Source organism: Perca flavescens, chromosome 15 (assembly GCF_004354835.1).
Source record: "Perca flavescens isolate YP-PL-M2 chromosome 15, PFLA_1.0, whole genome shotgun sequence".
Lineage (NCBI taxonomy): Eukaryota > Metazoa > Chordata > Actinopteri > Perciformes > Percidae > Perca > Perca flavescens.
The window spans coordinates 15,685,111-15,713,108 of NC_041345.1; the positions used below are offsets into that span (position 1 = coordinate 15,685,111).

Genomic DNA, 27,998 nt, shown 5'->3' on the forward strand with positions numbered 1-27,998 from the left:
TCCCTGTGTACACACCGATTGGTTAGTGATCTTGACGGGCTTGCCTTCTCCACAGACCGTCTCCAGTCCAGGGCGGGGCTGACTCTCCGCCAACTGAATTAGGCTACAACCGGCAGAAGAAAACTTACCCAGGGTCGATTCATGGAGCAGTGTGGGAATGCCCTGTCCGTAGGTGGGAAGCAGAGAACCGGACGGCAGCTACATTTCGGCCACACCGCCCTGGGCTGCCTCTGCTGCTGGTGTGATCAAGAGTGAATACATTTAATTCCACGGCACCGGGCTTGGCTTAAAGACATCTGCAGGGTGGAAAGAGAAGCGCGTTTATTCCTGAGCCTCTATCAGGATGATGTGACAAATCACTCATCTGCTGCCAGACAGGAAAAAAAATCTGTGAAACCGGATTTGTTTTTTTTCCACTGCTGGAGACCATCTGAGCTGGTTGTTGTAAGGGTAAGTTGTGTCATTATTTGATGACTGTCTCCTGTGGTCGCCCATACGGAAGGCAGCAGGCGTATGAAGCGCTCAAGCGTCGTGATCGAGGATAAACAAGCTTATAGGCTACTAGTAGATAGAATTATTAGTCAATTGGTCGACATGGGAATCCTTCACATATAGGCTGGACATAGTAAGCAGGGCATAGTTTAGGTTACAGGGTGCAGTGCCGTTTGCCCTGCTTGTAGTGGAGTTTTCATAGTGAAAGTAGTAGGCTATTTATAGTGCTCATGTAGTATAATTGGGGCTACCTTTAGGCCCAATCACCTTTTTTAAAACAAAGTGTGAAACATTTAAGAGATGGCAATGTGTGAAATTACCCTCATATCCAAAATGAGCCACAGGCTAAGAAGCTAAATTACTTTTATTTTTTAATTAAACTTTGCCAAATTCTGGAGAGATTACTTTCATTAGAACCAAGTTTAGGCAACATGAGCTCATGTGACTGGAGGCTGATTGAAGATGGCGTGGCCTAATTGTAATTTTGTCCAAAGGAATGTAGGCTACCTAAATTACTATGTTGTTGACTAATCATGCAGTACATCATGCATAAAGTCACACCATGATGACCTCACTCATCCTTCTCCCAGTCCTTCTCCTTTTCCTCCTCTTCCACCTTCTCCTGGTTATTATCAGCACCATCACCATCATTTTCATCAGAGGCAATCGTGAATGTTTATGCATGTTTCTTTAAATCAACAAATAGCAGCACCACACATTTGCTTTGCTATTAATGACTACACAAGTGTTACATAATTTATGATGAAAAGAGCAGCAGACAGCATGCGCTTCTCATATCATCTCCCTGCACTCGAACCCTTTGATCCTGAAAGTATTCTTTTCCTCCTGTTTTCTTCCAAATTGTGGCTTTCATGAGGCACAAACACACGTTGACTCAAAGTGACTCATGGCAGACAGTCACAGAAGGGCACAAATTCCACAAAATCATACACATGGAGGGGCTAACTCAACGTCTAGATTTGTCTCTTTAGAGGTTGAATGCTCCAGGAAGGCAGCTCACATATTAACAAACTTGTTGACATCGGAAAGGTTACGCGCTCCAATGTCCTACAATACCTGGGCAGACTGAAGTGAAACCATAGACGTACTGTATTAGAAACTGCTGAGTTATTTTGGCAGACAGGACATAGGAGCACATGGCCTGGTTTGTGTGCCCTGTGTTCCTGAAACCTTATCGCAAGGAGGGAGGGGTATCATGGCTCGGATGATGTAATCACACCAATAAAGCAGGGCTCTGATGTGTGATAGTGGCAGTCATGCTCATCCTCTGTATCTGATCCAACTGGACCCCAGAGAGAGTATTCCCAATGTGTGTGTGTGTGTTTGGATGTTTATGTGGGTGCATGTGGGTACGTGATACTTGGAGGGAGCTGGGAGTAGCTCTGCTGAGGCAGGTGGACCATCCAGACTGGCCTGTGTTGACTAGCTGGTATGTGAGTTTTCCAGGGGGCTGTTGAGGGGGCCAAACTGTAGTCATGCCTGCATGACTCATGGCGCGGTATCTGTCTGTCTGTCAGTCTGGCCAAGTGCACAATCCTGTACAACTCCTTCATTGTGTTGCCTTCAAAAGAGCTACAGAGCATGATTTTATCAATTCATTTCCATTCTTTAATAGATATTTCTTTACATACATCTCAAAGCATGCATCACTACGCAATAGCACCATAGTGATGTTTTTCACATGTGGCCTAATCACTTCAAGATGATGCATCTGGGGCATTTCCATCAGAATTGAATCTCTTTTTGACCTCACCCTTTTCGATTTGAACTAATCTTTTCCTACATGTTCACCTATGAGAGAGTGTAAGAATGTGGTTTTATTTTTGTTAATATGTTATACATATATGTACATATGCATTATATGGTATAGGGTATACACTCCTTTACATCTCAGTTTTCATGTTGTGCCTGCTATTGGTTGAACAACAGCAGACTTCTGTGTGTATGGTGGGTAGGTCAGTCTACCACATGAATCCTTAATTTTATAAATGTTTGAGTGCTGTTGTTATACCCATTTTTTGCAATTCCAATTTAAGGACAAGGATGTATTTATTATGGACCAAACGTATTGAAATTGTGCATAACCTTGTTTGTAAGCTGACCATTAATCAAAAGACCATACTGAAATGTAAATTTTTTTAGACATCTTTGTCTTTAGGCAGTGTGGTCGTCCAATATGGGTCACTCTGGTTAATCAAACCACGTTCTAACACTCTCTCATATAGGTTAACATGCAGGAGAATTTTCCTTTACTCCAGAGGTCAGAAACTGGTTGATTTCTAAGGGAATGCTCCACCTTCAAGCAGGACACCATCATTTAGCCAAGAATGGTCTTTCTTTGTAGATTTGATGCTCTTCTGATGAGATGACGCACAACTACAAAGCAGCAATAGATTTCCTGGAAGAAGCCCTCTGAAATCTGCCTATTCCCGAACATGGGTGTACTCTCTGTGATTGTGACTGTTTCTTCAATCTCTGGACACCGTTTGCTCTGAGTTCAGGCGAAATGAGCGTTACAGTTGAACAGTCCCATGTGTGCAGAGCACATGCTTCTCTAAATAACCTTAGGCTCTTTCTCCAACAAACACATCTGTATGACGTGTCAAAAGTTTGTTCACTTGAGAATCCTGTTTTCGGGTGCGACCTGAAGTTTACATTTATTACTGACCAGGTAAAGTTGCTCCAGTTCCACTTCCATAAATAAGTCCACTATATGGATCTATCCTTTAGGAATAATCTCATGATTCTGCATGCTTTTCATATAAGCATTTCACATGTTCACATTCTGCTACACCCTGACAGGATGCTGATTTTCACATAAAGTTCCCTTAAGCAGTGTTTAAAAAAATCCAAACCGTAGATTATTCTATAATCTGTATCTCCTTTTGCTAGTTTTCCAACTCTTCAGTGAGCCTAAATGATTCTTACTTTATAAAATATATCAAAACACAAGAAACCATGTTTTTTTATTTCTGCACCCTTATACTTCAGGAATCATTCTAGAAGTTGTGTGCCTTTTTTTACTCTCCCTTTGCAAAAAATCTGCTCAAGATATTTATTATCTTTGGAAACTTTAGGGTCTTGACTTTAATTTAAAATAAAACCTGTTTCTGTTGGTTTAAACAGTGCTTATCCACTTATTCTAATATGGTTGTGATCGACCTACTCACTACCTACTGTTTAAGTGTTCGTAAAAGCTTAATGAGTTTAACTAATATATAGCTGAATTACATATTTCTCTGAGACTGTCATCATGGGCAGCTTTGTGTGAAAACTGCTACAGTGAAGATTGTCTCCTTGGTTGATTTGTAAATGTGGGGCATGGCAGCAGTATCTGGAGAGGTCAAACATGTTAACCAACTTGTTCTGCTACTTTGGAGACAATACGCATACTTTCTTGCTAAATATTTTGGTTACAACTGTTCCCACAACTGAGCTTCAACAGACATTAGCATTAAAAGCATGTCAGGTATGTTTTTACAGGGGATTGATGGCGAGAGATCCCACAGGCAGTGTTTGATCTAGTTCTCGCTGGTACTCGCTCAGCTCGTACCTTTTTTACTTTGATGTGGTTATGGTTTTGACTAAGTTTTCAGCCGCAGGAACAGTGATTTGCCTCGCATGTCAAATAATGTGGCATTTGTGGAAAAACAGAAACTGTGTTGTGTCTCTTGTGTCCGTAATGCATATGCATTATGGAATGTAAGCACATTCTGCCTTATTATCAGAGGGAAAAAACATGTATTTTTGTGGTGCATTGGTTTTAATTATACAGGACGTGTAGTGTGTTTGTTGCTCATACATCATCTTATGGCTGCTTGTTTGCCTGCAAACTTCCCCTGTTGACGGCTCTGTTGTGTGACTCACAGCCGTTGAATCCCATTCTACCCATCCTATGACATCTTGGTGGGGCATGATGCAGCGGCAGCTATGACGGGGAAGTCAGTTGTGATGTAATACTGTAATGCAGGAACAGGGCTATTTCAGGGCTACCTGTGAGCCTCCAAGGCCTCCATTTGCCCACATGAAACCCTGCCCTTCTCTCAGTCAGCACCTCATCTGTCATGAGCCAGACGGCCATACATGAACCAGCATTCACAGAATTTACTAGAAACTTTTGAAGCACAGGTTTGGAGAAAATCGGAGGAGTGACTAAATTGAAAATACAGGTTATTATGAATTGTTTTTACAGTTATTTGGTTCAGGCCAACATTAGGCTGTAGCTGAGATGAAAACATCTAATTTGGGGTTTTTAGGGAATTTTTGTTCCCGTAGCTTGTGTTCTCACTGACATGTTGTGTGAGTCTGGTTAACTTCAGGACAATGCTCGTTTTCAGGGCTGTGGGAATTTTTCTCAGTAGGCTAGCGCTTATAGACAAGCAGCAATGGCTCCTTGAACTTTGATCTTCCTCTTTAAGCGTGAAGAGCTCTTTGAGGGTGTGTCCACAGATAACTCAATAAATATCTTTCTTAACCTAGTGCCTCGAGACTGGAATATATATGTCAAATATGTTTGTGTAATCTTTCTTGGGTGAAATCACTTAACAGAGGGTTTTGTTTTTAAAGCTCACACAGGCTTAAAAAAACAGTAGTACAACTTGATGGGCTACTCATTGCAGTGTAATTGTTAGAAATGCATTGAGTTTTGTCCAGATTAATATTATTACTTTGCTTTTTGATTGTTCATTGGAGATGGGTTGTCCTGCAAGAGTTAAAAAGCTACCTAAAAAGAAAAAAGCTTCAAAATCTGCCAACCCAAAAGTTCTTGGTTTGTCCTCGTAAATAAATGATTTAATCGATAAAGCATTTAGTTACAATCTTTAAAACCTTTCTAAAATTTCATTTTTTTACAGAACAGTTAGACGGACCCGAACATAATATTCAAAATACATCCAGAAAATGTTGTTGTTTTTTCTTGCTAATCCACAGTGGAGACTGTAGTGCAGCACAGGGCTGACATCCTGTAATGACAACACTGTGTTGTATTCTGTTTACTATTTCTCAGACCAGAAACCCACTCAAGGAACACAATATCCTAGTACTTTTACAACAGCGATGAGGGTGCAGTTTTAAATAGGATAGCCCCCCCTCCTCTATCTTTGGCACAGTCGGTCGTCATACCTAGAAGCTGTGAATCCTCATTGTATACCAGACTGCTAAACTCAAGTTGACTGTTCCCTGAATGGAGCTGCACACATGCAGTTATATCTGGACAGTTTCAACCGTCCCACCAACATCACATACCATGCGCCAAACTCACTGCAGCAACTTTCCCAGAAATGAGGGTGTGTTTTGGAATCCTCTGTGACTTTTCGTTTACTGGCTTTTTTCGGGAGAGGTGGATCTTAGTCGGTTTGAATGCAATTTTTGACTGAACTTCAACCATTTAAGTGTTGAAATACGAGTGTTTTCATTGTGACACTAAAGTATGCCCATGGTGGATCTTAAAGGTGCAATATGTAATACTGACAGCTAGTGTTTAAAATAGTTACTGCAGTACAAATTCAAAATACTTGAGCAAGTCGTCTCCCCTGCCCCCTCCTCCCCAGACTCAAAATTCACGTTGGTTGCCAGGCTGAGACCGGAGCATCCAACAATGTTGCTAGACGCTTGTCACACATAGCCTGACATTACTCCATAGCACAGCAGACTAGCTAACGTTAGATGCTGGCTATATTGACAGTCCGTGCTCACGCAGAGCTCTGTACCCAACTGACAGACACACTTTTTCAGCTTAGAATTACAGTAGGAACCGCTAAAAACCCCACAACCTTGCCGTCCTCTTCACACGCCAGACAGACACACTTCCTCGGCTTAGAATTACGATAGGAACCGCTAAAAATACCACTGCTTTGCCGTCCTTTTCCACCCGACTGAAATACACTCTTTATTGGCTTAGAATTACGCCAACAATCGCTAAACATGCTGCAAAGTCAAGGTCCTCTCTTCCCGATTTACAGCCCCCCTCTTTTGGCTTCAAATAACTCACCGTTGTCGGCTACGGCCGCTGAAGAGGCTACACATTGTAAACAGCCGTGGCCCGCTTGCCTGGTCCTCCGGTAACTTTAGCAGTTAGCAGGGTTAGCATGGAGGTGTTAGCCAGGACCAATCGGGATCACTTTACGGGCTGTGTCTCAGTTGTTTTTGCGAGTAACCAACTCGGGTACTCTAGCTATATAATTCAATGTGAGTAGCTACACAAATGTTGAAATGACATAAAATGCCCGTCCCTAGTAGCTGTGATAAATTAGCCTGAAGCTAATGCTTATCGGTTCAGGAGGAAATTAGCCAACTCTGCGTCCTTTTGGGCTCTAAGCTGTTTCCATCTTTCAAATACATTCCAATATTTACTCGGGGTTTGTGACGTCTCTGGTCACACAACTGTTAGAAACATGCAGTTTTTTTTATGTTTGGTAGAAACTATCTCCGTTGATCCCATTCGTTCGTTTGTTTGCTGCTTTCATGGCTGTACTAACGTTACAGCTGTAGTGCGCTGGGTTTACGTTTTTACAGGTATATCTGGCAACCCGGCCTGGTTGGGAAACTGGGCAGTTGATAACAACACACAGGCCAAAACACAAACAGAAAATCCGTCACAGAATGGAAATTTCTAGCATTGTTGTCAGAAAAGATAGTATTTCAACTAAGCATGTTTCCTTAATACCTGATAACACATTGGGGTCATTTATGGATTTATTACAGTAAATATATTACATATTGGACCTTTAAGTCTTATTTAAATTTTTCAGTTGTGCTTTTATACAAATACATTTTGGTTAATCTGTTGGACTGTGTTCGCTTTTTTTTTTTTTTTTTTTTTACAAGCCAGGCGCCATTGGCATATTATCAGATATATATAACTGATCCCGTAACTCTTAACTTTCCTTTTCTACTGCCTCTGCTTCTCCTCACACCCATGCCAAGCCTTCCATTTGCCAGTTGACAGAGCTTGTAATGCCGCTTGCCAGGGAAAGTGATGTAAAGCTTCTCATTTATGGTGCCCAGTTGATCACGCCCAGTTATAGTGAAGGCATCATGCTAGAAGCGTAATATGTGGTAAAGCATATTCACTCAGAACTCGGCAAACTGTAATGCAAATCAAACGTAATTTATTCCTGGATGCTGTCAGGGTTTGTGCTCCCACTCTGGGAAGTTGTTCTTTTCTTGTTTCACTTCTCTCATCTTGTCTGAACTAGACATTCTGTCTCTTCACCAATATTGTATTTCCTAATCATTTATAAGCAAGTAAGTAATTGAGTATTTGTAACTCTTGCATGACAATATTTGTTTTTTTGTCAAACCATGAGCAGAGTAAGCAAGCGTCCCTACATGTGTGTATGTGACCTGGTGGGTTAAATAAGTTAAATCAGGATTGAGGAGGCCTCCCCCTCACTGGGGCTGTGACTGTCCCACAGGACCTACCCCTGAGCCTTCCCAGTTTTCCTGTGCTTTTGTTGGGACTTTTCCACTGATCTCTTGGCCCAGCTGCATGGCTTCATTCTTCCTCCTTCCTCCCCCATCATCCTTGCTTTTACATCTCCCTGATCCCAGCTCGGAGAGACCCTGGCCTCACCTCTGGGTGTTCCCCTGGGTGCCCCCTCGCTTCCTCAAAGTAGCCTATAACAGAGGCTGTGGAATTTCTAAAAGAAGTAAAATTACACTAAACAGAAATTCTGTTATTTTACCCTTGAGTCTGAAATATTCAATTGTTTAGGAAAAAAGCAAATGAGATTAAATTGTATAACATGATTTTGATGCTTATAGGAATTAGTGTGTCTAATGCGACCAGTCAGAATCCAGTGCAATTCAAGCCAAATATTTACCATGTGCAGAGAAACACATGTATCTGTGAATGTTCTTTTTTATCTCCAAGGTCTTTCTGAGAACTGTCTTTTGAAAACCAGTCATAGAAATGGCGCCACCTTTATGAGTAATTCTCACTTGCTTTGACACAGACCCAAATCTCATCTCACATTTATCTGAATCATTGCTCCACCATCTACATTGTTCACAGCCTCTGCCAAAATACCTGTGACAAAATCAAGTTTGTACCGTCATCCCAAACAGAAAATCTGGCTCTATGTGACAATGATATGTGACACTAAATGTGTTATGGCGCAAAAGGAGGTTGCTGGCACAACAACCTCAATTGAAATCCCCCGTCCTTCACTTGACTGTAAACTCTGGCTGTGCACATATACACACTGCACACTCGCCCACATGTGTACATATATTCACAGCTTGCAGTGGTGAAATCAATGCAGTCAATAATCTGTACTCTGGGCTGTAACAGGTCTGCAAATCTGTCAAGGAGAATTTTATTTATTTTAGTGATTTCAGTGTATCATATGCAATTTTTAAAAGATTGAAAGGGTAGAAAAGCTTTAATTAGACCTTGCTATGAGGGTTGAGTCATGAAAAAAATGAAAGAGGCTTTGAATCAAATTCCTAGTACATTCCTAATACAGTCATGTCAAAAGAATACATTAGTAAAACATTTAAATATTTTAATATTAGATTGAATGATTCATTATCTTGAACATGACTAGATAGTGTTTAGTTTTTCTTGCCATGGTATAGGTACTGTGTATATACAAGTGTTTTTTTTTTTAATCTCACAATCCTTGATATGGGTCTTCCTCCTCTCTTGTTGATGATGAGGTTTACTTTATTGTGCTTTTAGAGACATTTAGCAGTGATTTTGGACTTGGAAGAAATTAATTGAAGAGGGGGTTTCCAACTTTTCACTTCTCTTTGACCAATTTTGAGAAAAAAAGTATATTGTTAATTAAAATCTTTCGCCACATAAATTACATTTTAATCCTCAAATCCTGAAGATATTTACTGTAGTAAAGTAATATGTTTAGTAATATGTTGGTCCAATGATTTTGAAGTGGAATGAAAGTGTTTTGGAAAATTGAATTAGGCAATTTGTTAACCTCTAAAGTCCATCATCATCATGCTGTGGATTACTTTGTCATTTGAGAAGCTACATTTTATAGTAATGGTAATATAATAAGAATTAAATTATTCCTTATTGACTTTGGAAACCCCTTTTACCGCCAACTTAGGGTTTGTAGAGCTCTGTGTCATGAAAAATCAGACAGCCAATCTCTCTCTGCTTGAATCCATGCTAATATTGCTAATTCCCTTTGTGCCAGGCTACAGGCCACAAATCATCTGCTCTCTTCAATAGAAGTGTCAACTTCAATGTCACACTACACACACACAGATCTCTCTCTCTGGCAGCTCTGTGCCAGGCCAGAGTTGGCTGCTGGCCTGACTCAAACAAGCCTAAGGCCTAACATTTTCTGCATACAGTGACATATGCTTCATCATGGACAGGGATGGGATGTGTATGCACAGGAACAAAACCACATTGCATGTGAGCAAGTGTATGTTGTTTCCGTGGTTGTGTGGACCGGACACGGAGAATGCGCCCGGTCTGCAGTGTGTTTCCTGCCTTCGTTTTGCACGTCTCCCCCGTACTCTGCTCTGCACTTCCTTCCTTCCAGCACTCCTCTGTAAAATAAGCAGTAACCTGACCTCTCTCCATGCTGGTGGTCTCCCACAGAGGATGTGAGATGACAGAGCTGACGGCTCTCCTTTGTAAAGTATTTTTAATCCTGTTGATTGATTAGATCAGAAAGATAAACCTAAACAGTTGTGACAGTAGCATGACACTGTGCTGTGTATTCTCTGTTTTTATGACTTGATGCTTAACTTGGATATAGCTTTTGTCCATTAACCGTGCACGCCAATACGACATCTCTGCTAAACTATAATGGAGTTATAGATGCGCCTCACCCTGAGTAATTATGTCAGCTGGGAATTTGCTTAGTGTGCCATTTCCATTGATGGAGGAATGAAAACTTCAGCTTGCTCCTGCTTTTTTTAACTACGATCAGGCTGCACAATGACTCTTGTTCAGCCCAGTCCACATCAGGCCATACAATGCAGCTTTTTGTAGGCTTGATTCAGGCTGATATCATGCTGGAAACTATTTAGATGGGGATCACATGTTGTTAGGGCACACTGTTTCTGAGATTCTCCTCTTACTCACTTAAAGAGAGAATGTCAAACCTCCCGTAGACAATGAGGTGATTGTACTCTCAGGACACTTTTGGGAGGACTGGGCCCTGCTAGAAAGATGGCTTACTTCCCTTTGTTGTCTAAAGCGTCTTCCCATAGTAAGCCATACATCTAAGATGTTGCATCAAACCAGGGCAGATCAAGGGTTGAGAAATACACTACAATATTGTCAGAAAGGCTGATGCTCATGTTATTGATCTCCCGATAATGGCGAGTAGTGCAAATAGAGATCTTTGACATTTAGCTTTGACAAGGGCTTATTTTGGTCTGGTTTGACAGCTCAGCTAATTTGGGAATTTAATATGGAAATGAAAGCATTTCCATGCTTTGGAAAATTTATTCAGATGTATGAGTCGTTTTAAATCAAATTATATTAATTTCTTTATTATTCATTCCTGGTAATATGCAAACATAATAGTTTAATTTTATTGCTTTTCATCACTCTAAACCCTTTGTGGGGCTGTTGGTTTTAAACATCTACCACAGTTCTCTGTTAGCCTCTGAGATGAGTTCAGGTCCTCTGGAGTATCACAGTCTTGTTGAATTTCATTAACTGTCCGTATTTGTCATGCACATACTCTTTTTAGATCAGTGTGGAGTTGTACAGTTTCAGGGGCTGCTAGATTTTCCCACTCTGTGTTAGGCACCAAGCTTCCTTGTAGGGTACAGCTGGAGATACAGTAAGTTGAAGATAAGCTTCTACGGTAAACAAAGAGGTTTCGGGTCTGGCTGCTGGAGTCCCAGCTTTAAACTAAAACTAATTTCTTATCAACTGCTTTATCCCAAAGTGGTGAAGGTAACTGTGAGCCGATTCAACAGGGTGTTACCTGATCTAACTGAGATGGTCCTGAAATATTCACACAACTCCCTTGTTATTGTATAAAATCGAATTTAGTTGTCTTGGCCTGTGAGGTATATATAGCCCACGCCGAGGGAGTTTTTACCGTCTTTTATTTAACCAGGTATGTTGATTGAGAACAAATTAACATTTGCATTCTGGCCAAGACAAAGCATAAACGTTCAAGACAACACTGAGTTACACATTAAATACGCAAAATATAAACATACAAAATACAGTAACGAGTCCACCAAAAATACACACCGAATATAGAGTCATTAAACAGTTTGTGCAATGTGATGTCTAAGTAGTATAGCAGTAACATAATACATTGCAATAGTCAAAGTAAAAATAGAGCTTTTTCCTCAAGATTAGAGACACAAACACAGCTCTGAACTGAGACATGACAGATTTACTAAGTGAACCTTATTTTTCCACAGAAGTGAAGACAAGCCTTTACTATCTGTTGTGAGCTAAAACAGACCCGTTACCAACCCTGAGAATAGAGATGCCGTAGCTAAGGGGACTTGGCCATGTGCACAGCAGCAAAAGTACCAAGTATGTAGTAAATAATTCACCTGCGCAGAATGACTAAATAATTCAAGTGCTGAATTAGCCACGCATGTAATAATGTTTCACCTGTACAGCAAAAAGGAGGAAAACTTTCTTCTAGGCAGAGGTCATATTCAGTCGGCTGTTTGTCAACACACTGAGATTAAAGTAATTGTATATCTTGGTTCCTGTGTACTCTTAACACATCTCACCTCTTCTTCATATTGATTTCCTGTGCAGGATATTGCTGCCCGTAGAAAAGCATGGGGATTGTGTTGATAAAATAAGCAAGCACAATTTTCTAGGACCTGCTTTCGCCTGGCAATATATCAGGCTTTGTTGAGGAAGACGAGAAGCGGTGCAGACAGGCAGTAAGATGGTGAATACAGATATTGCTTCTGGTGGTGGTTACTTCTTGCACAGAGATAAATAAACGCATCCAGTTCCATTAAAATAGTTTGATGTGCACAGCTTTTGAGAGGTGTTGTTGCACTTTTTTGACAGAAAACAGCCCACTGCCTAGAGATATGGAGCAGGATGTTTTTCATGTTGGTCTACAGTTTCATCCAGACGTACATTTGCAATTGAGCTCTATAAATATACCACATGCACACGGCCCGCTGTTAGGAGGCCATTTATACTTTCATGAGCTATTCATATCTCTGGCACTTGATCCTGTCATTTAGTAAACACTGTTATGACAGCGAGGGAGCCTGGCAATAGACCCAATACAAATCTGTCAGTCCAGTCTCAAACCACAGAGACTAAAAGGTTAAGTCTTCATTGTAAAATCCCACCGAGTGCTGACAGCCTGAGCTAAAGATCGGAGGAAAACATGAGAAAAGGCATGAGCTGCTCCACCCTGCTAGGCTGGCTCCGTCAGCCATGACCACCCTCAACCACTGACTTTGCCTGTCACAGCAGCCCCACCCGCCCACCATGCCTGCCCCTCAGCTAGCTGTGACACTTGATCTCAGGTTCAGCTGCGACAGATATTTCTGCTGTCTCTCTGTGTGTTTTTTAATGTCGTAAGGGCTGGTTTGGTGTGACAGCCTGTCACATGTCACTAGGGTCAATTCAGATGACTGCCGCTTTACTGGTGCTCTGTTGCACTTCACTCTTTGGCCTGCAGAGTATTTTCTCCCTTGTAAGATGGGCAGAAAGAGAGATAGAGAGCTCAATTTTATTTTTGTTGAAGAGCAATGTGTGTGGAAGCCATGTGTTTAAGTCACCCAGCTTCCATGCTTGCCAGAGCAGCCAGAAATGAAAAGACTTATTAGATAAATGCTTTAATTACTCTTTAATCATAGATGTAACTCTGAAACAAAATCAGCTTTGGCAACTCGTTATGTCACCTTGCATTAATGTCGGCTCTGCAGTAAAAGACGTTTATTTTAGTGCTTAATTTCTGTCTCAGTTTTTGTTCTCCTCACACAAATGAAAGTGTATTGCTTTGTAGTTTGTTCAGCTTCTTAATTTAACCTCGGTCGGAAGCACAATGTGCTATATAAAGATCAAAAGCATAGTTTTGCAATTAATGCACAGATGGGCCTCAGATGCCTGTAAGAACTACACAAGACACATGCCTTAAGTGCAAATGATTTATGTTTAGTTCATCTGTCTGGGTGAATTGCCAGATCTGTTGCCTATTCATTTGTTTCCCACGTGCCTTCACCCATTCCCTAGAATGACTATGTGGTCATGGGTTCCTGCTCATCATTATGAAATCCCATTTAAGGGAACTACAGCTACTGTATACTGAGGTTGATATCATATTGGCAGCATTAAGTGAGTCTGATCTAGATGGCATTTAGTAAAAATTTCCTTTGTATGTTTTCTTCCTATATTGAGAAGAGGCTTTACCAAGAATGTTTCTAGTTATATTAGTGAGAGAATAACCGGGAGAGTGATTGTCTGAATAGCCTAGTTTCCCTCCATTGTTTCCAGTGTCAAGCCTTGCCTATGCATGGAGTGAAACATAAGAAAATAATGGATAGTAGGAGCATTTATAGTGAATGACTAACTGTTAGAGCATGGGGAAAACCAAACATAAAATGTTTATGTCATTAGGTTTTCAGGAAGACAGCAATCTGTTAATCAATCTGAAACCTGCGTACATTACATAGAATTGTATCAACGGCACTCAATATCAAAAAGCTTGCTAATACATGGAAAAGTGTTTAGGTAACAATACAATATTTATTTGAGCCAAAGTGGTCAAACGGTTGACACATAGTGGAGAAAGAAGCAGAAGCAACATGCAGGAAGAAAAGAAGGATGGAAAAGGGAAAGGAGAAAAGAAGGCCTGGGGCGAGGAAGCGCTGCAGCTCTCAAGAATGAGGTATCCGGCCTTCTTACTACCAGATGAATGAGGTCATCCATCATGGCGCCTGCCTGTGCATGCTAGGCAACAATTCTTCCTGTCCACTGTCTGCCCTGACTTTATATTCCCTGTTGGGAGAAAGCAGGGCCCTGCTTGGCCAGCCACCTGAGCCTTTGTCAGCCTCAGTGACACGGCTCTGTCAGCCACCCTCAGTGTGGCTGCAGCTAGCCTGCCTCCTGTAGAGTAGCGCATAGCAGTAGAGTACACAGAGTACCCGGAAACCAGCCAGCTCCTGTCCGTAATGGTTAGACTTTCTCTGCCATTTCAGCTTGGTTCAGTTTCAGCCAGAGATCTTGAGGAATGTGGGTATGGCATGCACTGATTCGAAAGGGCCCTGGATATAAGATTTCAAGAATGTACAAATATTTTACAAGACTATCTTAGAAATGTTTAATCCATAAATTATTTTTCTAAAATGCATGCTATGTTAAGTCATGTGTCGATTTTAGATTATACATGTTTAGTTTAAATAGCTCTATTTCTATTTCTTTTCATGTACCACAATAAATTCAAGACTGAAGATTTTAAACAATGCATCTGCAAAAAAAGATTCAATATAAAAGAGGCCATGGCCAGATTACTGTAATATTTTATTTATGATGAATGTGAATGTAACAGGAGGGCAATGCTCTCTTGCAAGCCTCTGCACATATTTGAAGCGTGAGAGTGGTCAGAGAAAACTGGTCATGTTGTGCAGAATGAACAAGCACAAAATGAAACAGTAGCACGGCCCCCATCCTCACTTCGATTTTTTTACTTCAGCTTGAATGTGTTCAAGGTGGCGTTGTGCCTATAACCCAGTGCCTTTTTCTGCATGACTGGAGACCATTACCAAGTGATTATATTAAATGATGGCATGGAAAACATCATTGGGCTTGAGTTTGTATGCAGAAGATACTACAGATTGCAGCTCCCCAGACAGAGAAAGAGAGTGCTGGTTATGCTTGTCAACCCCAGTCATTATCACCTGCTGGATGTCCCTGCACCTGGAGAGATGTCAGTTTGTCCTCTGTGTTTTGTCTGCCTGTCTGTTTTCCCCTGCCTAATGGAGAGAAGAAGTGGCGTAAAGAAGCAATGTCAGCCCCAGAATTAAAAATAATCCATGCAGGGTTTTCATGGGTCTTGTAATTGAGTAGGAAGTGTTAGATTCTCACAAGGAGCAAAATCGACGGCAAGAAGCCAATCTTGTGAGGCGCATCACAAAGTTATGGGTGTGGGTGTTTTCCCTCTTCAGATGTGCATCGTGAAATAAAAACAAATCTTTTTGAAAAACTAGATTAAATCATGGTGGTCTAAAGAATGTGAACCTGAAATCAGTGCTGGGAATGTAAACACTGTAGGAAACTATTACACATTTTTAATTGTTGCCATACTGTACGACATTTCAACCAGAAAAACCCACAATTACCTTGAGAGTAAGATAAGACATTGTGGTGCATTTGCTAAGCAGTTGGTCAGGTTGAATGAATTCAATAGGATAGTCTTGTCTCACTAAGCCATTATATTACAACTGATTTTCTTTAAACGTTAAACTTGACCATGAATAGATAACTGCCAAGGGAGGGCTAATCCTCCAGCCTGGATAATTGCCAAACACAAAATTCAATCAACTCTCCTTCCCCCAAGGATATTTGTTCTTCTGAAGTCCTCTCTGCCTATGAAGAACTGTCTTATTCAGACAGGCACCAACCTTGAGTCTCTCCTTCTCTGTGCAGTGATTTCTAATCATCACTCAATGGGGGATGAGAGACATTTTGAGTGCTCCCTCAAAGTGAGAAATGAGTCGGTGGCTGTCATAGCCACGCTTGCGTATGAGCAATGACTATGCCAACTGTTCCAGCTAAACTCCTCCTGAGACACTAGTTGCAAGGCCCATGCCAGTTTAGTTGCCATGTTGACTTTGGAGGAGGACGAGAGAGAAAGAGAGAGACAGACTTCTAAGGCACTTGGCTTGGCTGTCTGTCAAACGTTGGAGGTTTACCTTGGGCTGTGACCAAATGCTCTTACAACCCACTGATCAGTGAGCTAATGGAAAACCATAACAATAGCAGCATGGCATTTGATGCATCATGTTTTGCTGGCATCTTCTGTAAAGCTACTTTTACATGTATATGTATTTGGCATGATCAGAAAACCGTTTTTGCTGCTGTGGGAGATACAGATGTTTAGTACTCACTGTCATTTAAAGCTATGAAATATTTTAGCCACCCTCTCACTTTATTTACCTAGTTTGGAGTTTTTTTTTTTAAAGTTTGTGTGGGTTTGATCTGGCTAGCAAGTAGACAGCAGGCATAAAGAAACTATGAAGCTGTAATTGCCTGTAAATTAGACCACATGCATACAAGGAAGAGAGGAGTGAGAGACCGTAGGCAGGAAAAAAGCCTAAAGCAGGAGGAGAAGCGCAGCACAGGAACATTGAGATTTGTTTAGTTTGCTTCTGCCCGTCCCTCCTTCGTTCTCTGGCAGCAGAGCAGCATCAACACAGCATTCAGGGCAAACTTAGTTAAAGCAGGAGGAGCCAAAGCTTAAGCAATCAAACAATGTTTAGCATGGAGGAAAATTAGGTTCCCTTGCTGTCTGCTTTTAGTTCAGTCCCAGTCTGTTCAAATATGTTACCCTGAAGCGGATGCCTCATCCCTTTACTGATCTGCTCTATATCAGGAGCCCCGCTGTTTGAACTAATGGTGAAAGTAATCAAATGTTGGGTGTTTTAGCCTGAGGCAAGAGAAAGGGCTGTTGTGCACAAGCTGAGATAATGGATTTGCAGTTCCCTAATGTTAGTAGCTGGCCCATGAGAGAGAGGAAGTCTGTGATGAGTCTTCTCAGTGACTCAGTATTTACAGCCTTTCTTTAGTAATACAAGTAGAGCATAGTGAAACAGAATGTGTCAAATATCAGTTTGCACTCTGTTTACTGGTCCTCATCCACCTATCACTCTCGGTTTCCCACACTCGGCAGTCTCTGACTCTGTACCAGCCGTGTTTGATCCGCTCTGCCTTGCTAATCTGGTATCACAGTCCAGACCATGTCACTGGATGTCAGACAACATTCAATGTAAAAGCCTAGTAGGTGCAAAAGGCCAAAAACCTTCCAGACTTACAGTGAAGGAAATATGAAACCACTATAACAACATACAATGCACACAGCTGTTTTATAAACATCCCATCAGGGTTTTCTGCCTCTTGTAGCATGCTCAATAATGTTTTTGTGGTAGAAATGTCAGCATATGATATAGTAACTATACCAGTGTCCTTCTGGGAACTGGTAGATTAAAAAATACCTGTCAGTGAGAGTTAGACCGTGTTTGAATATTAACACATTGGTGATGACCCCAGCTGCCCTCAGTCTGAGGTTTTCCTTGCGTCTCTGCTGAGATCTACTTTCAACACTTCCCATCATCACTTGGGCTAAAACAGAAGCTTGTGGTGCGTTGCGATGGGAAGCAGATGTGGTCACTAGAAGCCATGGACATTTTTTCAAGGAGCTACATCTGTAACAAGAAAAGTGAGGACATGACCTGCTGAAAAGCTCAAAGCCCCTGATGTGACATTAAGACTGAGTGTGTAACCATTCCATCTTGTGAAACAGAAATAATTAAAAAATGAGAAAGGGATTCTTCAAATTAATTTGGTTTTGTCACAGCTCCATAGCTGAGGAGACACTCTCCTTTGCAAGTTTACACATTTGAGCTTTGCAGAAAGGTGGTCATTATTTTGCACCTTCCTCATGGCTGCAGAGTGAATGATTGCTTTAATCAGTGAAACATGCATAACTATGCATATACACACTTGATCATTTGAAGTGCAAATGATTCCTGAGTAAGGGGTAAAGGAATTCAGTTTTCCATGGGAATAATGGGAATTAAGTAAATGACAGCAAATGAACCACCAGGCCCAGAGAAATGAGGTTAGATGGTGGGACAATAAAATGAGGTCCTGGTGATAACAAGGCTGCAGCTACAGGCAGGCTGTCTGATGTTTAGGTGGTTTACTGTGCACTTCCTTTGGTCCACAGGCCTCGTTGTGGAAATGCATACTCAGTCATTAGTCTCTGATGGATGTCTGCTGGATGCAGAGCAACTTTTAACCACAAAGAGGGATTACATTTGATTTTAACTGTAGAATGAAGGGATTATTTTTAAGATTGCAAACTTCCCCACTATCCAGTACACATATTTATGGCTTTTTTAAATGGCTCTGTGAACTGTTTTGGGGAAGGGGTAAAACAGCTGCAGGCTGTTTTTTAGTGGTTTTCCCTTAACTATCCAATGAACAGAAATATGTGAACGCCCATGCCTGCATCAAATAAGGGGCCTTAGCACCCTCTTGTGAAACAATTTTGCAGCACAAAATCTTTGTAACCATCATGTTTATAACTGCAAACAATGCCCTTAAATTTCGATTATGTGTTGTTACTCAATATTACATGTGATTCATTGAGACTCATGATAATGTCTTCTCCGTCTCTATCTGTGTAGCTGGCAGGCCTGGGGTGGGACAGAGAACATGGCTGAACCACGGCGCGAGAGCACCAGCAGCCTGCAGAGGAAGAAACCTCCCTGGCTCAGACTGGACATTCCCACGGCTCAGATGTCACTAGATGAGCCACCCACTTTTGTTCAGGTGTTCTTTTTTGCTGAAACCCCCTTCTTGTTTTTTGTCACCTTTGTCATTTTTGTCATGACTTGTTTTCACACTTTTCCTATGCGTCTTTTTCTGTTTAGCCGGTGAAGAGGCAGGGGTTCCTACGCAGTATCAGCATGCCAGTGGAGACCTCTCACCTCCAGTCCCCACCCCGTGACCTCTTTGACACCCGGCGGCCTGTCTTACAACGCCAATCATCCATCACTCAGACCATAAAGAGGTAAACACAGCTAGCAATACACTGAATTTACATATTAATGTCTTGATATAAGTGGGTTGCAGCATGCTTCAAGATTAAAATATGAAGAACTTGCACATTTTGCAGTTTGTAGGTTATGGAATGAAATGCTACAGTAGTTAAATGGAAGATTTTAGCAGCCTGTTTCCCATGGCATGTAAATAAATAACTTTTCAATGTAACTACAGTGTTTCTGCTCTCCTTACCTTTTCCAAATTGCATGACTGTTTCTATCATCTATCTATGCCTGGTAATTGTTTTTACTAATGTTGTAAATCTCTTAAAAAACAAGTCTTAACCCAACAGTCTGCTTAGCTCTCTCTGCATGATGGCTACAGCCCTGTCCAGCTGCATATTTCCTTCTCACTGCCTGTTGTTGTCTTTTCTCTTTCTTCTCTTCCTTCTGTCCCTTCTCACCTTCCGGCCCTGCTCTGCCTGGTCACAGCAGCAGAAGGGTGCACTTTGAGCGAATTAACACGGTTCCCATTAAGGGGCAGCGGGCTGCTCGCCGCAGCATCAGGAAACACCACTCTCTCTCCAGAACCCTGCTCAGGTACGGCAGGAAGTCCCTGACAAGACTCCAAGTGTTTAGGGTCAGGAGTCAGGACTATACTCACTGTATGTATGTTGTTTAGCTTACAGTTTACAATGATAATTCTGACATGGTTTTGCCAATGTTGTCACTTTGTCACAGATAGTTACATATGAGACACACATCAAAAGATTCACAAGAATTGTTGTTTCTCGCTCAGTCATCAGCTGTTGCAGCTGTGAGTCATATCATCGCCACAAAGATTTCTTTTTAAAGGAGTCAAAAGAAGACCTGAAACTAAAAGCTGTCATGTTCCTGTTACACTCAGAGAGCTGCAGTAATGACCCAGCCAGGCAGTGAGAAGGGCTACACATTTCCCTACATATCTGTCAAACAGCATTCATCACAAGAAGTTGTTGCTTCTGAGTATACTTGTTAGTGGGCCAGTGTTTTAATGCTGACATGCCAGGTCTGAAGGCTTCTTTTGTGGATACTGATAAGACAAGTCTGGGCAATGTTTAATCATATTCATAGAAACTAAGGTTACAGAGGGCATGTCCACTGCTGCAAAGAAAGGCACACATATGCTAGAATATTAGCCACAATCTTAGGTTCAATCTTGTCACTGAGGCATATTTTAAGAGCAGAGAACCAGACAACCAGCTAAATGTATTTACTGACAGAAAGAGTGAGCTGAGCTAGTGAGAAATAGATTGTAACTGAACTTGACTGAATATAAACTCTGTAGCTGGTAATTAGTGTAGAAACAGCTAGCTTCCCTGAGCTTTCCTTTGAAGAATTGTTCCACTTCCACTTCCTGCCCTCGGGGTGCAGTAACATTGTTTGCTCTGTTACTTATTAGGCTTCAACTTCAACAATGTGATTGCATGTATATTCATCAAGGTTTGTTTCAATGGAAGTGGAGTAGGACATGGGTAAAACCTAAAAAAAAACACAGTTCTTTGTTAATTCTCTGTCTGCTTGTGTCAATTAAAAACAGGAAACTTAGAATAAGTTGGATTTTATTTGCAGCATCAGAATCCAGTAAATCCCTCTCTTGTTCTCTTTTTCTTTGAACATATAGACTTTGGGAGAGATTGTGTCTCTCCACCATGCATTCAGTGTGTGTGTGTGTGTGTGTGTGTGTGTGTGTGTGTGTGTGTGTGTGTGTGTGTGTGTGTGTGTGTGTGTGTGTGTGTGTGTGTGTGTGTGTGTGTGTGTGTGTGTGTGTGTGTGTGTGTGTGTGTGTGTGCCTGCCTCCCTGTCCTTCCCAGTGTTCCTGGACATAAACATGCCCAGACTTGTTCCCTCTACTGTGCCTATTTCTTGCACTATCTAGTGAAGTGCCGTCTTATCAGTTTAACACATGTTTGCCCACCCATTCCTCCTTATGCAGGCCTCTTAAGAGGGTCATCAATGAGTGCATCTACATCTCAACTTTCACGTAACCATATAGCATTTAATCTCTCTGGGAGAAATAAAAAATGTGTGTGCGTTTGGCAAACCAGAGCTGAAAGGTCAATGTTTGTGGTGTTAGGGGAACAGCGGACTGGTTTGGGGTCAGTAAGGACGGAGATGCCACCCAGAAATGGCAGAGGAAAAGCTTGCGCCACTGCAGCCTGCGCTACGGAAAGCTGAAACCACAGGTGATCCGAGAGATGGATCTGCCCAGCCAGGACAACATCTCCTTAACGAGCACGGAGACCCCGCCTCCTCTCTATGTCCCTTCTTCACAATATGGCATGCAAAAGGTAAAGGAATGTATGGGTTGCTTTGCTTATTGCTGTTTTAATTTTAATCCATATTTTTAATGACAAATTGTAATGCAGATAGTGGACAATCGTGTATTTTAACCTAAAAACATTACAGATTGATGTTCTTGAATATATCAAGTGGGACATCAACTTTGCACAAAGGGGCATTATGACCAATTTTGAGTCTATCTATAGTGTTGAATTGACATTATGTAGGCTACAGCATGTGTTGAATAGTAAAATATGGCTGTCTCTTGATAATTCATATTCACATACTTTATAACTTCCACTTGTTGAACCCATTGGTTTTCAGATTGTGGACCCATTGGCGCGAGGACGAGCCTTCCGTATGGTGGAGGAGGTGGATGGCTTCAGCGTGCCTCAGACCCCCATCACCCCTGGAGCCGCCTCGCTTTGTTCCTTCACCAGCTCCCGTTCAGGTCTCAACCGACTGCCTCGTCGACGTAAGAGGGAGTCTGTGGCAAAGATGAGCTTTAGGGCCGCAGCAGCGTTGGTCAAGGTGAGTGAGAGGGATGAGATCCACTGAACAGATTAAATACACATATGTATGCAATGCTTGCAAAAATAACATGATAAATAAACAGAAAAAGACGTTTATTAAAACACTGTACTTTATTGGACATTATTGGTACTGTATTACTTTGTAAACTGCTGTGATGGAAAGATTATGTGTGTGTGTGTGTGTGTGTGTGTGTGTGTGTGTGTGTGTGTGTGTGTGTGTGTGTGTGTGTGTTTCTCAGGGGCGTTCAATACGGGAGAGCACTACTTTAAGACGGACCCAAAGACGCAGCTTCACCCCCGCCAGCTTCATGGAGGAGGACATGGTTGACTTTCCTGATGAACTAGACACATCTTTCTTTGCCAGAGTAAGACAGTAAAAACAACAATGTTGTTATGTTGTCGTTACTGTGTAACCATGTTTATTTATAATTGAATAATAATTCTCATTTTGAAAACCCATGGCATTACTTACTATTTTTATTGCCACAATGTTCTTCCTAGGATATTTTAATGCAGGAAGAGTTGTCCACGTACGCAGATGAGGTGTTTGAGTCACCGTCTGAGGCGGCCGTGAAAGAGGTAGAGCCCAGCAGCAAGAAGGATGAGACGGAGCTGACAGGCAGTGCCCTAGATAAGATAGAGCTGGAGAGAAGTCATCTCATGCTGTAAGTTACTGTAGTGTGGCCACGTGTAGTCGTTCAGGCTACGCGGATACCAACATTTTTTAAATAATAACGATCCATGTTAGAGGAAAACAGTTTTCACTATGAGATTTGCACATAATGTCAAACCACAAGTCACCATTAATGTACAATATAAGAAAATATGATATGCACTATATATATATGAATTATTTACAGGATGCACTGATCAAACTCAGAAGCTAAGCATGAATAAACATAACAGCTCTATTGATAACCCATCTGACAAAAAGATGAATATTATTGATCCCGTTGGTGATTTACCAGATGATGCCCCTGAACCCTTAAAAGTAATCAAGTGTTGTCTCCTCTGTCAACTGTTCCAGACCTTTGGAGCGAGGGTGGCGTAAAGCCAAAGAAGGAACTCCAGGTCCACCAAAGGTGCCCTTGCGGCAGGAGGTGGTGAGTGTTACCGGACAGCGGCGGGGCCAGCGCATTGTTTTACCTGTCAAGAAGCTTTTTGCCCGAGAGAAGAGGCCTTATGGATTGGGCATGGTAGGGAAGCTCACAAACCGAACCTACCGCAAGCGCATTGACAGCTACGTGAAGAGGCAGATAGAGGACATGGATGACCATAGGTACTGCACCTCTCCACATATCTGACTAATGAGCACACTCTTTCTCTGCTTTCCTCAGTGGATGACAGTGATGGATGATGAGTGCTGCTGTTCTTTGAAATACATACTTTCTATTTCCTCTAGACCTTTTTTTACATACTGGATCACCGTTGTCCATTTGCTCATCACTATCCTGGCTGTTTGCATCTATGGTATTGCACCAGTGGGCTTTTCCCAGCATGAGACAGTTGATTCTGTGAGTAACAGCTCAGTTGTGATGATTTGTCAACACACAATATTTTAATCTCATTATGACTCCTTTCATAATTATTGTACTCTTTGTGATTTTGATGTCTTTTGATGTAGGTTTTAAGAAACAAAGGTGTGTATGAAAATGTCAAGTTTGTGCAGCAGGAGAACTTTTGGATCGGGCCGGGGTCGGTGAGCACTCTTCTCTTGATAGAAGATCAAGAATACCAGCAATCATGTGTAAATGTCTTTAAATAAATACTACATTTTAGATTTTTCCCTCATCTGTGCATTGTTAGGAAGCTCTGATCCACTTGGGGGCCAAATTCTCTCCATGCATGCGGCAGGACAAACAGGTGCATGATCTTATCAGGGAAAAGAGAGCTATCGAACGCAACTCTGCCTGCTGTGTGCGTAACGATCGTTCCGGCTGCGTCCAAACCTCAGAGGAGGAATGCTCGGTCTGTAAAAAAAAAAAAAAAAAAAAAAGTCTTCCTCAACCTTTTTAATTCAACTACAGATAGAGGCTGTGGGAACTTCTAACCCCTTCTTTTGTGGTTTTATTTCTAGAGTACTCTAGCTGTGTGGGTAAAATGGCCGAGGCATTCCAGTACACCCCAGTTAAATGGAAAAGACAGACAGTATGGCTCCGTGTGCCATCAGGATCCCAGGTAGATACACTAGTAGTTCCTTCATTGCACAGTATTAAATGATACTGATTGGTACATATAAGGTGTGTATATTGTTTGTCTCATTACAGGATCTGTCTGGAGCCTGCCTCAGTATCACCTCATGAATGGCCTGATGACATCAGCAAGTGGCCAGTGAGTACAGTAACATGTATTTATTATTAATTTATTTAGACAAAGAGGGAGATTAAAAATAAGGTTGTCTAAAAAGTTATGTCACTGGTCATCACTTACATATAATCGGACCTTGATGCAATGCTTGGGGGAATTAATTATCTGTGTTCCAGTATTTGAAAAGTATTCTTTCTCAATATACATATACAATACAGTTTGTTTGTGTGTGTGTGTGTGTGTGTGTGTATGTGTGTTAGAGTCAATACTGCACTATTTAGTTATCAATGGAACTCTGGGATACATTATTAAATGGCAAAAATCTTTTTTTTTATTTTTTTTTTTATTTGGGAAGGATGTCACATTTTGGCACTGATGAAGATTTAAAACTTAAAATCGCTCCAACAAAAAAACTGCTTTGGCTTTCAGATTTGTACCAGGTACAACACAGGGAACCACACCAACCTGCCTCATATAGACTGTACCATCACAGGCCGACCCTGCTGCATTGGAACCAAAGGGAGGTGAGGAGGGCTAATGAACCTATGACAAACATTTATCCTGGACATGATGTATGACTAGTTGACTAATTTAATAATTGCTGCTTGTTTTCTTAAAGGTGTGAAATCACATCCCGAGAATATTGTGACTTCATGAAAGGCTACTTTCATGAGGAGGCTACTCTCTGCTCTCAAGTAAGCAACTTTCTCCTTAATATGTACAAATTACACATTTAATTTTCTCATGGGGAAAAAAAAGAGACAAGCTACTTAATGCAAAAAGTGCTAAACTTAATTTGCATTGCATCTGCTGCTATTATTAATCTGGTTTACTATTTTGTAAACTTCCTGAATACCAATATGAGTCTTTATTCATTTGCATCATCATTAGTGATCTTTGATTGTCACATTAATAGTATAATAGTGTATGAATGAGGGGCATTACTTAAGATGCTGTGCTATGTCCTTCTTCAGGTGCACTGCATGGACGATGTGTGTGGACTGTTGCCTTTCCTCAACCCAGAGATCCCAGATCAGTTTTACAGGCTCTGGCTCTCACTTTTCCTGCATGCTGGGTGAGTCAGTAGTGGTCAGCAAGTAGTTCTGCTTATGCTAAGATTTGCCTGGCAAAAGAAACGTATAAAAAGTATAGATCATGTATTTGATTGTACTATTAAAAGTTATATTTAAGTTGTTTTGTGTAGTTATTTTTGAGTCAGTTTCAAACATGAGTAGTTTAAAAAAGGAAAGAAAACTCAATATTTGTGTAAACTACCCAATGGTACAAATGAAAGCAAACCTTGCTAACCAGAAGCACAGTTTAGCAGATAAGTTCAGCCTATCAGCCAATAAATCAGTTCAGTTTTGTCTCAGCCTGGCATCCTAGATCAGTGTTTTCAAGGAATGTGTTTGCACCCAGCGGTGAGGAACAGGATGATTAAAAGATCAGAATCATAGTCAGGTTTATTGGCCAAATATGTTTGGCACATACAGTACAAGGAAATTGATTGCAGCTGTCAGTAGCTCTTGGTGTATTCATACTCGTATCACAACAAAACAAAAGCATAGAAAGATAAAGACATTCAGCAAATATGTAAAAGAGAAAACTGAGGACAAACAACAGAAGAAATAGCACACCACACAGGTGAGCTTATTGGTGGTTAACTGGTAAATGGTATAATATAAATACAAGAGTGCATGAAATGTTGCAATTTGTTGGAATACATATTATATAGGTAGTCTAATAGAATAAAGTACTTCCATTTTCCTTTGATATAAGTTTGGCTAAATAAAGATACTTTGGTACAATATAGTGAATCAACTTATTTATTAACTTATAGCTGGAGTTGCTTTCAATGTACTTATGTACTGTATGTCACAAATATGTTAAATATATGCAGATGCATTATTTGACGTTATGCATGGTATATTTTAGACTGACGTAGTTAAGACCTGTCCTTCAGTCAATCAGCACAAAAAGCTGACCTCACTGTTAAAAGTAGTGCTTCATCTTCATGCTGTCTGTTATCTGTCTCCTGGGTAATTAAACAAAGTGCTTTCGCTACATCAACTCATTAAGCTTCAATGAGATAGAGACCGATTTTGTTGATGGGTTTGGGTCTCCTTTACACAGAGGAATTATCTTCCCAACACGTGCAACTTTTCTCCTACACACCTCACATTGCACACACATGAGCACTTTGTCATTTCCATTCCCCCAGGATCCTTCACTGCCTGGTGTCGGTGGCTTTCCAGATGACCATCCTGAGGGACCTGGAGAAGCTAGCGGGCTGGTTGCGCATCTCAATCATTTACATTCTCAGTGGCATCACTGGCAACTTAGCTTCAGCCATCTTTTTGCCCTATAGAGCAGAGGTGATCACCAGTCTAACACCCACAAAATACCAGTAAAAACAGTGCATTTATAAGTCATATTATTTGTGGCCGATTTCCCATTTGGGAGCTCATCAGGTTTACTAAGAAAACCATACAATGCAAAGAACTTTCAAATGAAGTTATAAATGTTTGTGAACATGTTTTTGTAGGCTTACGCCCCTCTCTCTGCTGTCTTTGTGTCAGGTGGGCCCAGCTGGCTCTCAATTTGGGATCCTGGCCTGCCTGTTCGTGGAGTTGTTTCAGAGCTGGCAGATCCTTGCCCAGCCCTGGAGGGCCTTTACCAAGCTGCTGTGTGTGGTGCTCTTCCTCTTTGCCTTTGGGCTGTTGCCCTGGATCGACAATTTTGCCCACATTTCTGGCTTCATTTCTGGCTTCTTCCTGTCCTTCGCCTTCTTACCCTACATCAGTTTTGGCCGCATGGACCTCTACCGCAAACGCTGTCAGATTATCATCTTCATGCTGGTGTTTGTCGGGCTCTTTTCGGGCCTTGTGGTGCTTTTCTATGTCTACCCAATCAAGTGTGAATGGTGCGAGTTGCTCACCTGCATCCCCTTCACGGACAAATTCTGCGAGAAGTATGACCTCAACGCTCACCTCCACTGAAGTGTGGACAGTGTGAGCACAACAGGATGGCATCAGGTCAAAAGATGTGGACTAACAGATGATGCCAGTCTGTCTCCACTCTGCCTCTGTGTGACTGGGGGACTGCCCCATTTCTCTGTAAACAATGACAATATACTTGTGTTTTTTTTACTCTTTCAGTGTGAATACCTATGCCACTCATCTTAAACACTTCCTTTAATCACCTTCCTGTTAACGGCAGTCATTGTCACTCCTTCACTGTGCATTGAAACAAAAGCACTTCTGAACCTTATCAAAATTCCCAGCTGCCCTTAACATGTAAGGCAGGAATTAGAGCCAGCACTGGTACAGAGAGAAGGATTTGTTTTCTACATTCACACTCGAAACATTGGTTTTATTATTCAGGCAACCTCATACAGAAGCAGGGACAAAAATCCAATAGTGATACCGTTGGTGCCTTGTTGATAAATGTACCAACTACTGCCATATTTTTGTTACATTATGCTGAGCACTCAAATGTTTTCTTTTATTTGTTTATTGCTTCTTAAGAAGTGATGATTGTTTTGAACATGGTAGTGTTTTAGCTACCTGTCTACTCACATGTAACTGAAAACAACAGTAAAAAAAATCTAAAAAAGGAAAGTGG

At 41.3% G+C, this 27,998-nt stretch overlaps 1 protein-coding gene across 3 annotated transcripts; it reads left to right on the top strand.

Annotated features, from left to right (window-relative positions):
- Positions 1-27,994, top strand: rhbdf1a (rhomboid 5 homolog 1a (Drosophila)). Of its 3 annotated transcripts, none has more exons than XM_028600547.1 (19): positions 1-450; positions 18,856-19,000; positions 19,102-19,241; positions 19,705-19,812; positions 21,329-21,542; positions 21,859-22,065; positions 22,307-22,432; positions 22,569-22,732; positions 23,095-23,346; positions 23,470-23,581; positions 23,692-23,766; positions 23,874-24,035; positions 24,145-24,245; positions 24,335-24,398; positions 24,804-24,898; positions 24,994-25,069; positions 25,349-25,449; positions 26,596-26,749; positions 26,954-27,994. In XM_028600547.1, the coding sequence occupies exons 2-19, from the start codon at positions 18,884-18,886 to the stop codon at positions 27,371-27,373; spliced, it is 2,688 nt and encodes an 895-aa protein (XP_028456348.1). In that variant the 5' UTR covers positions 1-450; positions 18,856-18,883; the 3' UTR covers positions 27,374-27,994. The 3 variants fall into 3 exon arrangements, with proteins under 3 accessions (XP_028456348.1, XP_028456349.1, XP_028456350.1); XM_028600548.1 differs by having other exon boundaries at positions 19,708-19,812; XM_028600549.1 differs by lacking the exon at positions 19,705-19,812 and having other exon boundaries at positions 2-450.
- The last annotated feature ends 4 nt before the right edge of the window (positions 27,995-27,998 follow it).